General features: G+C 40.3%; 1 protein-coding gene across 1 annotated transcript in view; it reads left to right on the forward strand.

Annotated features, from left to right (window-relative positions):
• cdk18 (cyclin dependent kinase 18) overlaps positions 1–11,942 on the forward strand; it is a 55,263-nt gene extending 43,321 nt beyond the window's left edge. The window contains exons 10-16 of the mRNA XM_084349461.1: positions 230–350; positions 2,512–2,609; positions 2,742–2,847; positions 4,312–4,354; positions 4,456–4,546; positions 5,676–5,753; positions 6,422–11,942. Of these exons, the coding sequence (XP_084205587.1) occupies positions 230–350; positions 2,512–2,609; positions 2,742–2,847; positions 4,312–4,354; positions 4,456–4,546; positions 5,676–5,753; positions 6,422–6,456 (572 nt within the window). The 3' untranslated portion in view covers positions 6,457–11,942. The remainder of the gene's footprint in view (positions 1–229; positions 351–2,511; positions 2,610–2,741; positions 2,848–4,311; positions 4,355–4,455; positions 4,547–5,675; positions 5,754–6,421) is intronic.
• Positions 11,943–12,302: the final 360 nt, after the last annotated feature.

Consider the following 12,302-nt stretch of genomic DNA (forward strand, 5'->3'; position numbering starts at 1 on the left):
AAACAGCATCTGAGTTGATTGGGGACTTTCCCACTATTTGAGATTTATTGCCTCATACTGTTTCATTCTACACGTGTGGAAACACAGGAGACTTGTCACTTCAAGGGAGTTTAATTTCAAAGGTAGTAGCAAAGAGAAAAGAGGTTGCACATGTGCACAAAAAGCAGGCTTGCTGTGACAGCCTCACGAAGTCTGACATCAGTAAACCCTGACCATGTTGTGTTTCCAGGTCTGGCGAGGGCCAAGTCCGTCCCCACTAAGACCTACTCCAATGAGGTGGTAACTCTGTGGTATCGGCCCCCTGACGTGCTGCTGGGCTCTACAGAGTACTCCACACCTATCGACATGTGGTTAGTATTACATTATGAATATTTGATCATCAGTCCTCTACTGAATGTGTCCCAACTGTTATACAAGGTGGAGCAAACACTATTTTGTGTTATTGCATTATCTTATGTAGAGGCTTAAAACATTAATGGAAATAGTAAATAACATGCAGTTAGTTAACTTGCACCTGCTTTGTGACTCTAATGAGGGTTTAGTCCGAAAAGGAGAAGGACTCAGAGTGAGTGAATCTCATTTTTTGAGACTGAAGCCAGGAAAACACATGTTTTTCAGAGGACTAAATAGGACAACACTCTTTAGGACTGTGTCATCGCTGCATATTTTTCATAAAGCTCTCAAGTCCCCCAAATAACCAGCAGGAATATCACTTAAGTCATGTATAGACTTTGCTTAGAGATGAGATCATTTCCAAATCAAAGTAAGGTTTTATAAATAACTACTTAAAGGTGGTTTTCTGCTGAAGTCAAACTTAAGACCAAAACTGATCGAAAGTCTGTTTCATAAATGAGGCCGCAGGACTGTCATACTGTTTATCACAGCGAGGGGATTAAATATTGGTGTAGCAATATATCGAATTTGCTTAGACTTGCAATATGATTATTGGTACACTGGCGCCAGATATCAATATTTCTATTAAAACATGATGTGTGAACTTAATTTACACACATTGAAAACAATTCAGTGATCCATAGATGTGTCCTTGCTTTCTTTAAACATTTTTTTTTTTTATGTATTGTTAGATGATTGTCTTGCAATGTATCGATTGTCGCAGAATCACTGTATCGTGATACTATCATTATTGTGGGCAACGTACTGTGTATCAGATCATATTGTGAGTATCACAGTCCTGCGTTGCCATGTCTGTAACACTGAGTGCCTCACCGTATTTGTTTTGAGAAAAAAAACAGTGCAAGTTTTTGCAGCAACTCTGAAGGTAGGAAAAACAACCCTAGGCAGGTACAAAGTAATACAGCACACACCTTTCTCACTGGCTCTTCAGCAGAGCACTCAACACTGCGACTGGTGGAAGACATAATACACTACTGAATAAAATGGCTTTATACATGACCGCACTGTCGAGCAGCAGTCAGGGATGAGGAAGAAACTCATCATCTTTGACACTACAAGGTGTATGATGGCTTTAATGAGAAAAGAAACTCGCTTGGTTGGCGAGTATACTTTAATTAGTCTTATAAGAGGCTAAGAGGAGTTTATTTTTCAACACTCTTCCTGTACCACAGTTCATGTGCTGCTCAGTGACTGAAATGTCGAGGTAACATAAGATGGTTGCTCAGGACTATGACAGGCCTGGGTCTGGGCTAACTCTTGTCATATATAAGATTTTTATATTGTTGGATATACTGTGTCATATTGGTGTTTTTCAACAAGCATATTGGTTTGAAAGTTGAGAACCAAACATCCATATCCATGTCTGAGTCTCTGTTTGACACTTCTGACCTTCATGACTCTACTGATAGAAGTAATCCTCTTATCTGACTCTGGGAAAGTGAGAACAAATGGGTTGCAGGCAGCACATAGACTTTACCTGTTTTCACCAGGATTGTCTCGTTTTTCTTTCTAAATTGGATCAGAACAGATCTCACAGGCTGAACTCTGAAAACACAAGGCACTCAGGGCCCCCCAAACACTCGCATCAGCCCTGATAATGAGCAATATTGGCTCCTTGGTAAATGAGATGACTGTCTAACAGCTTGAGGATCGTCCAGGATTTCCATGAATCATGCATATCTATTAAAATCTCCAAGGTTATTAGCAGATATGAGTCACTATTCATACACGCTCGGCAGCTCATCTGTAATTCACTTTTCCCATGCTTTCTTTGCTCATTAGCAGTTTGTCAAGGTGAGAAAACCCTTGCAGCACTGTTAAACCATAGAGGACTAAATGTGGCTTCTGTAGCAACACGGGGGCCTTTGATGAGCTCACCTAGCTACATATCGTCTCATCACACCACGGGGCGCCTCTTCAACACACCATCCTGGAGGGAACAAAAGGCTGCACTGTGCCCACTCACACCATACATGTTTGCACTTATGATTAGCACTCTTTGAAGTATCCGTGTGTGTTGGTTGAGCACGGCTTCATCCACAGTTGTATAATGTTGGAGGACTCTTTGTTGTTCGCTGCTCTTCCCTCCTCCTGCAGGGGCGTGGGCTGCATCCTATTTGAGATGGCAACAGGTCGTCCTATGTTTCCCGGAGCGACAGTGAAGGAGGAGCTACATTTAATTTTTAGGCTCATGGGTAAGTTAGCAGCATATTATTATTTAGTGCAGGCTAAAATCAAGTGATATATGAAGTAAGAACAAGTAATATAAGTGATGGTGTCCTGTGACAGCAGACACACATACGTGTTTTTGTTTCTCTTTCTTCCAGGCACTCCGACAGAAGAGACTTGGCCTGGAATCAGCAGTAATGAGGAGTTTAGGTCTTACCTCTTTCCTCAGTACAGACCTCAAGCTCTCATCAACCATGTTCCAAGGTAATACTACCTGATTTCACTGTCTGTTCAGCTGAGTGGTGTCTGGAGGCTCTGTGAGGTTGAACTAAGAGCTGAATGTACCAACCTTCACATGCTCACAATGTCATTGCTAACATGCAGATGTTTAGGAGGGTTAATTTGACCATGATCACCATCTTAGTTCAGCTTGTTAGCATGCTAACAATTGCTAATTCAGACTAAATACAAAGTAAAGCTAATTCTGAGGGACAAGTTAAATTTTGACTGATGATGGGAAGTTATTACAATTCTACCCGAGGGACACATGAATATGTGAACCAAATTTCATGGCAGTCAATAGTTTCAATATTTGTCGAAATATTTCACTTAAAACATCAAATGTGAAGCTCATGGTAGTGCTAGTGGAAAATAAGATCACCAAAGTCAGTAGGATACATCAAATCCACCAAGAATGTCAGTAAACATAGGATTCATCTTTCTGTACCAAATTTAATGGCAATCTATCTAATAGTTGTCTAGTTATTTAAGGCTGGCCCAAAATGGTTGACCGACAGACCAATGTGCTGTTAACAATTCCAAAAATCATTCCTTAGTTTATCTGTGTGAATCTACAGATACTTCATAGAAACCAGGTTGAATTTCTGCTTTAAGAGCAGGTTTTTGTACACTGATGTGAGTACACTAATGAAATGGCCCTTAGTTGGCCTTCTTTAGAAAAGTAAAGTATTTAAGTAAAGTTGAGTATTTGGCCCAAACACAAGCTCAGGCTCGGTGCAAACGTTTGGAGATTAATGTTAATTAGGACTTAAGAAATGATTATTTGTGCCAAAAGGGATTTTATAACAGCCTGTTGTACTTGACAGCCAACTTGTTGAAAGTGTTGAAAGTTGTTTTGGTACAGTTCTGGGCAGCTTCTCTTAAAATACCAACTACATTATCAACAGAGAGGCTTTATCTTCTAAGAATACTCAACAGCATTCAAGTTAGTCAGGCTTATAAAGAGTTTACAAAATTGTGATTAACAGTATTTTGACATTGAACTTGACGTAATGGTTTGGTAACCTTGACTGCCTGCCAGTGTTGTTGTCATAGTTAACATATTTCAGAAACTCCAGATGAATTGTTCACAGTCAGAGCAAGATATCAAATAAATGATCACCCTGACAGACAATTCTCCTTCTTTATTTCCTGATTGAGGTTCTGTATATTAGCATCCACAAATGTTTCTACTTTTACCACCATTATTTGCGTAGTGTTAAAACTGTGTTTTATTTAAGTGGTATTTTGTAACCATATTCATTGTATATATTTCATGTTCTACTGATATATTTGTTTCCATGAGCTAAAGGCCTATTTATTAAAAAATAAATGAAAAAACACAAGAAGAAAATTCACCCCCTCTGTATTTACTTAGTCATCATCATATTCTTCTGTGAATAGTAATAATACAAACAGATTGTCTTTTTTTGTCTGTGCCTCCATCAGGTTGGACACAGAGGGGATCGACCTGCTGTCTGCTCTGCTGCAGGTACGAGATGAAAGCACAGTGACCTTCACTCAGTTCAGCTCTGCGGCACGACTGAGCTGTAATTTCAGTCTAATCAGCTGGTTTTTGCATTCTGATTGCAGTACAACACACGGAGCAGAATCACCTCTGAAGCCGCTCTACGACACCCCTACTTCCTGAGTCTGGGGGATAACATACACAATGTGGCAGACAGTAAGACACACACGTCCAATGTGAACACACCTTAAAGCATCTTGGGTGTATTTGAGGTCTGCAGCTCTTTAACAGTAAGCTGCACTACTGTGACATCTCAACAATGACCTTTCTAAATCTCATAGTTTAATCACGTTTTTTTTTATCAGCATATAGCCCGTTAGCTCTTCGTTATCACCCATTGAAATCTTTAAATCTTTAAATACTGACACTAAATCTTGATGGAGGCAGAGGAAGGTACACTTTCCCTTTTATGACAGACATCAACAACTAGCTCATATCTTCAGCACTCACTCAGTTCAGGCTAAACAGGCTACAGTATACCTTTTCAAATCTTTCTCTCTTACTTTTATGAATAGAATATAATAATATAACAAAAAATAAAATCCACGGCCAAAATAGTCATACATTCTGTTATAGTGTTACTTCTGGATTGAATGTAATATTTATTATAATCCCCTTTTTGGTGGAGACCACCTAAAACCCTCTCTGGGACCCCTGGGGGGAGGTCCCTGGACCCCACTTTGAGAACCACTGCTGTATAGGATAACTTTGTAACACAAAGTGAAACTTAAACAATCTGCTATAATGATGGACTAACATGTAACCATTCTATTTACTTATTATTGAAAGCAGATCTGTGTCATTCAGGAGTCAGTGATCCTGAAGCAATCAACACTGAATGTGTGCCAATGTCTCACACATATTTGGTTGTCTTTCTTGTATAATTTACAATGTAATTGTCTTAAACCTAAAGCTGACTGTGTACTCGAGGCCGAGGCCATAGAAACATTTAACCCTATGTAATTTTAAATATTAATATTAATTATTAAAAAAATAAATCTGCCTACATAAAGCAGAACTGCAAAAAGTGATGCACACATTGCAGATGCGTCTACAAAGAGTGGTTAGTTAGATGTGTGCATAATAACAGATATTGATTTTAAGCTACAGTATACAAAATGGTCCTCACATTTGGAGATTTCCCTTACAGGATTCTCCATTAGGGGTATCATACAGCTTCAGCACTTGTGGCATTTTTTCGGTATTGGAACATGAATTTGACAGTTATTACATATTGCACCTTTTATGCTCCTCTAAGTGATTCTTTCTCCCCTTTTTATTTTAGCTGCGTCAATGTTTTCCCTCCGAGAGATCCAGCTCCAGAAGGACCCAGGCCACCGCAGCTCAGTGTTTCAGCCTTTAGGTAAGGTTCCAGCGTCCTGCCTCACAATCTCCCAGCAGGCTATGACTTTACTGTAAGCTTCGGTCTAGTCAAGATAGTCTAGTTATTGGAAGCCATTCAGTTCTTCACAAGGTGGACCGTTATAATACTTCTGTGCATGTTCTGCACATAATGTGGGTACAGCATTAAACCTGTCAATGAGAACGTGGTGCACAAGATGTACAGTACATCCTGTATGTCTGCTGTGCATTCACATTTGTTCTTCGTTATATTCTTCATAGTTCTACGTTGCACATAATAAGACCAACTAATTAAAAGTTTTGAAGGAAGTCGTTAACTAGGGATAGTTACTCTAACACTGTAAGTTTCCTTACTGTCTGAATGAAACAGAATTAAATCCAGCTACGTTTTGTTTCTGACCACAACCTCTGAAATGTGTCTGTAGATGTACTTTGCTAATAAGCAGAGCTCTGTGGGAAGCCAGCATGCTGATTGTGTTTACTCTGACACAAATAAAAAAACCACAGAGAAGAGTCTCAGAGGAACTGCAATGAAAATAAAAAAGTTTGGTCTTGAAGTTAGCTTCTCTATCGTCTGTTTTTCTACCATCTGTTCTTAATTGGTGCTTGTTAACAATGAATAATCATCCATGTAAAACAACTGCTCGATCTCAATGTGTCTCTGTTCAGGTCGAGGAAAGAACCGAAGACAAAGCATCTTCTAGAGGTCACGGAGGACCGGAGACAAACACAAAAGAGGAGCTGCCTTTTCAGACAGCAGAACAAAGGCCAACACAGCTCAGTACATTCACAAGCATGCTTACCTACGTGCACACGCCTGCATGTACAAACAAAATCATGTGCATTCACTCATTTCCATGGCAGCTGACCGTGGACACACAGGGTTTCTGGAAATAAACTTGTACTGCATGTGAAATGACTGAGCTGAGATACACTCTCCCTCCACACACATACAGTACAGCACATGTTTGCACACATTTGCACAATCAGCAACATGCTGCCATTACTTAGTTGGACGCACCAGAGATTTATGAGTATCCTGCTGACACACACACACACACACACACACACACACACACACACACACACACACACTTCAACCCAAGAAAATATCGGCTTTAAGTAAAACTTCCCGCTCTGCTCCTTTGTAGTGTACACATGTATGCAAGCTTGTGTAACTGCCACTGAGAGCACACCCACCGCTCTGACCATCCAAGGTGGCTTCCACATCTGGAGCCATCATACAGCTGCACATGTATAGAAGTGTGTTGTGTGAATGAAGGTGGACTAAGTTTCCAGTAAAGTTTAATAAGGTCAATTTGTTTCCAAATTTTGCTAAATGTTTGCCTTTTATGTTTAGGCTTGAATCCACAATGAGATAGCTTAAAGGGATAGTCCACCCCAAAATCAAAAATGTTTGTACTTGCATTGCCTGTAGTGTCATTTATCTATCTAGATTGTTTTAGTGAGAGTTACTGAGTTGCTGAAATATCTGCCATAGAGATGTGGGCCTTCTCCCCAATATAATGGAACTAGATGGCACTCCGCTCGTGGTGCTCAAAGCGCCAAAAAATACATTTGAAAACCTCACCAGCGATGTCTCTTCCCTGAATTCATGACCCGGGTCAAGATAATCCACAGGCCTGTTTGTGAGCAGTCTCTTTCCGTATCATCACACAGAAGGAAGCCTGTATCTACTCATGGATGAAACTGAGCTGACTAAGCTAGCTCAGCTGAGGAGGATGCCATTAATGTTTACATCCCAAATTGTCATGAGCACAAGCCTCTCATCCATGAGTAGATGCGCGGTTCCCTCTCTGTGTGCATTTACTCATGGTTGGTGTGTGTACTTGAGAAAGAAAATAGTTCATCTACCAGGTCATGATTTCTGGAAAGAGATTGCTGTTGAGATTTTTGAATGTATTTTTTTGCCGCTCTGAGCAACACAGACTGAGTACCATCTAGTTCCATTATATTGGAGAGAAGGCAGACATCTCTAAGTATCTCAAAAACACAGCAGCTCAGCACCAAAACAATCTAGATGGATAAGTAGCACTGCAGGTAAGAGGAAAAATATGTATTTTTTATTTTGGGGGGAGCTATCCCTTTCAAGAATCACTCTGATTTTGGTATAGCATCCAGTGATTCCTCTGAATCATTAAAATGTCCTCTGAGCTCAACAGTGACATTCCAAGATGTGTGGTGTTTTCAGGGCCATAGAGAGGATTTTAGAAATACTAAGGTCATAAATTCCACAAATGCACCCCTCACCACAACAATTAAAATAAAAGAAAAAAACGTTTTATTTAAAAGCATTAAAGTCCTACTGGTTATTAAATCAGTCTCAGTTAAATTCTAGGGAAAATACAGAGGATTTCAGTTATTTAAGTAGTCAAATCTATATACTAACACTCTAGATACCAGAATCAACTTATAAAATGCCCCAAAAGTCTCTGTTACAGTTATGGTGACTAATGATGGTCAGCTAACTAATAAGCTAGTTGATGAAATGATTCCATCCCTGTCAAAGGACTCCCCCGTATGGCAGCTATGGGTGTCACCTCACAGTCAGTCCACACACTGAAATAGTAGCAACACACTGTTCACTTACAGTACCTCTTCTCAAATGAAAAAAACAATGACCCTACCATACAATCTGACTCCATCATGAATAAAAAAACTCCAGTGTAAAATGGATTCATGTTGGCAGACTTGCCTTGCTACAGCAGCCCTGTGTTTCAGCTCAGTGTGGGGTTTTGTTCCATACAGTGTTACAGCTGACTCTCACTCCAGTTTTTGAAGTTGCCTTAGTAAACTGTGCATGATATTTCGGCTTGTGAAGAATCTATATTTGATCTTGTGTAGCCAATGTGTTAGGAGGCATTTGCTTTGTGTGTGTAAATAACTCACTATGAGTATGTATATGTATTTCTTAGTCTCCTATTTGCACAAACCAGAAGTGTCCTCTGAAGCCTGCTCCCTTCCCTTTGTGTCTTACTTTACTCGCTCCCCAAATGTGACCCCCATATCATACCAAAACCTCTTAACCATAGACCAGTAAACTGGGAAAGTATGATCTACAAGTACTTTCTAGTAGCAAATTATTATCAGTAGGACTCACCACTATCCCTTATGTTTTGCACAGCTCTTTTGCTGCTGTTGCCAGGGAGTAGCTTTTGGCTGTAGGACCATAAGTGTATACAAGTAAATACAGTGAAACTTTAGAGAGGATATGTGTCTGCAGAAGTGAAACTTATAAATCTTCCTTATCTAATGTCCTTCACAGTTCTCTCGTGACTGGGACTGAGCCCAGAGGTTATGCTCATGGCCTGGAAGATGAAATGATCCGCAGACACAAAAAGTGACTTAGCTCTTCGTTCTCTGACTCCCTGACTCCCTCTCCATCGTCTCCATCTTTGTCCAGTGCTGCTGAGACAAGGTGTCGGTGCCACGTTAATGTTTGATCAAGGTTGTCTGGTAAACTCACAGTGCAATAAGAAAGAGATACTTAAAGTGTGCGTGGAATACAATAGTGGCTGCCTTCTGCCGTCATTCTTCCAGAGGTATGGTTGAAACAAACTTGTTCAGACGTTGTGTCGTCTCAACACATCTGAAGGCAAAAGCTGCTCTGAGCAGCCACTCTCATAAGTAGGGCGATGAGCCTGCAGTCATAGAGAGGGGTGAGACGTGATCATCCCTCAAAAAGGAATAATGGAGGACAGTCTTTCCTTGAAGGCATTCACAGTGTTCCACTTGTCTGTGGACACAAAGAATGACCAAGTAGTTGTGTGAAGAATGAAAAAAGAGAGCTTGGAAGAGAAGGTCAAATCTTACATGCTCTTTCGTGTTTGCACACCTGGTCAGTCGCTGCATAAGTCATACATTCTTCTCAGGATGTTGACATTCACAATTTGAAAAGTCGCTAAGGTCACGTTGAGGGCCGCCTCCCTACAGGACCAACACTCTGCAGTCTACTTAAGTCTAAAAGCTTTGAGGACAGTGATTTGCAAATCTGAACAGACGTGGAGAGATGGTTTGAAAGTAGCAGTGAATGATGCACTTACTCTGAATCCTTGACCGAATCACATCTTGACTCGTGTGACTCTAAAGTGGTCAGTCACTTCAGAAAAAGTGCACTTGAAAACCCTTCCCCCACACTTCATGCATGTATGCAGCATCCGAATGCCAGTCCAAAAGTGACCATGGGTAACTCGTTGGTAGTCGTTGGTAGCCTCAATCCAAACACTTCATTTCCTACCATTTTCTAAAACTCGCAATCAGATAATAAAGACCAGAAAACAAAAAAGCAAATAGAAAACGTTGCAGCTGCTGTACAAGGGTGATAAACAGCGACCATATAAGTTAACTGAAGCTGTATTCAGACCAAATCAGGCGTTGAAGTGATTGGCAGGGTTGTGTGGCAGTGCAGGAGGACAAAAATGTGAGAGAATCATCGTTAAGACCCAGTTTCCGGGTACTATGGGTGCTCTCTTACAGAGAGGCTTTCCCCATCTGCAAGTTTGCAAAGTCTTTGGATGAAACAACTGAATAGCTCGTTTAGATATGAGGTATGACCTTTGCAGCATACCAGCGGTTCTCAGTCAAACATTCTCGTTTAACTTTCTCCTTTAATGCTGTAATAATTACTATAGCTACTAGAGGCTACAATCTAATTATAAACAGAAATATGGTTCGTAATTTGCTCCTTTACAGCCAATCTACAGTATATGTTTGTTTATTTCATGAGGCTGGGCTGCTTTTTTTGGTCTAAATGGCAATATCTGTTACACCCTGACACTAAACATGTCAGCCAGTGCTTTTAAAAAAACACAGTAATGTACATTGTACATATTAATAGTGTTGTGTGGTGTAATATTATTCATTTTGTGTTAACAGCTTGAACAACAACACTGTTGACCAGCTGGTTTGATAGCCGGCTTACATAATTGGCCACAGCAGCATGACGCCCGGTTGCATTTCTCAAAAAGCTGATTCTTTTTCAACTTTAACAGCAACGCTTGATTTGGTCTGAGTGAGGCTTAAGAACCACTGAGTTCGGTTTACTTACTACAGCAGCCTTCCAGTGTCCTGCTGCGGACAAGTTCACAGCTCCCTCTACAGTGTCAGAGAACAATGGCAGCGCGGCCCTCACACGTATGCACTCATTAATTGCTGTGGACAGCGTGACAGCAACCGCTGAGCAGATCACGGTTGGCGCACAGACCATGCTGGGGGCTAAATGACTCTCATGACTGCCATTGTCTTAAATGCTCCACATGTGAATTTAGTGGCTCTCAGTGTGTGAACACAAGTCTACAGCAGTAGCCTTTGATTTAACACTTCTAGATGACTGGATCCACAGAATTGAACAGGTCATCAAGTAAAAGCCAATGACTGAAGCCTTGATACTCTTCAGGGAAGACCGAGGTCAAGATCTGACCAGTAACTAACCAAGATTTGTCGGTTCGACCCTAGAAAGCACAGTGTGTTCAAGTTCCCATTAGCCAGGCACTGAAGCCCTAAAGCACTCCAGCTCCAGACTGTTTGAAAGAGTTGTCTACGTGCAGGTCAGAGGTGGTTTAAATTTGTGTGTGAGAGAGAAAAATGCCAGTGAAAGTTAAATGAAAGTTTTTCTACCTCTAAAAGTGAACGAAGCCGATAGAATTTCTGATGTTGCGACCATCCAGCCCTCTGTTCACCTGCCAGCTCGTGCAAACAAAGGTGAAGGCATCGAGGAGAGAAATTCAGGGCGAACCTGCTGGGACTTTTAGAGGGATGTATCTCTGTTGATGTTACACTTCCAGCCTCCCCCTCCTCCTCCCCTCGGTGGCAGAAGTATTACCGTGTGTTTTAGTCGTGGTAAATGAAGCTATTTTAAATACTGTAATGAAAAAGAAATAATATATATGTATTTTAACAGATGTTTTCATCTATCTCAGTGAGTTTTATGCTGTTAAAAGATATAGAGAACTGTATTTCAAACAAAATGAAGAAAAAAAACCTGCAGATGATGTCTAAATGTTTTATAAAAGATAAGTTTAGATTTTGTATGAGATGTGATATTTTGTGTGATTTGTCTACACTGTTATAAAATGAGAAATTGAATGTACTGTGACTGCCAACAGGCGTACAATTGATTGAATAATTGATTAATTCATGAATAAATAAACTATTGGAATTCTGAAACACACCCACCTGTTCAATGTCTTTTTTGGATACTTACAGATACCATAATAATTTGATATGGTGTTGTTTATAAAGTACAAAGGAAGAGCTGCCATATAAAATGTGAACAGAAGATGGTGCTATTGTTCTACTGTGGTCAGTTCTTAAACTGATGCACGTCTGGTGACAGAGGCAGCAATACAAAATGTTTAGCAGCACCAGCAGTTATAATATGATAATCCAGTGATTCTTAATCTTTTATAGACGGTTACAGAGCTGAGTTTTTCATTTAAATATGCCAAACTTTTACATTCTGTTTTCAGAAGAGCAAAAGCAAGAAATGCAATCTAGTGATCTGAGAGGGAATAACGTATTGCAGTGACAA

Source organism: Pagrus pagrus (genome assembly GCF_965226575.1).
Source record: "Pagrus pagrus genome assembly, chromosome: 3".
NCBI classification, from domain to species: Eukaryota; Metazoa; Chordata; class Actinopteri; order Spariformes; family Sparidae; genus Pagrus; species Pagrus pagrus.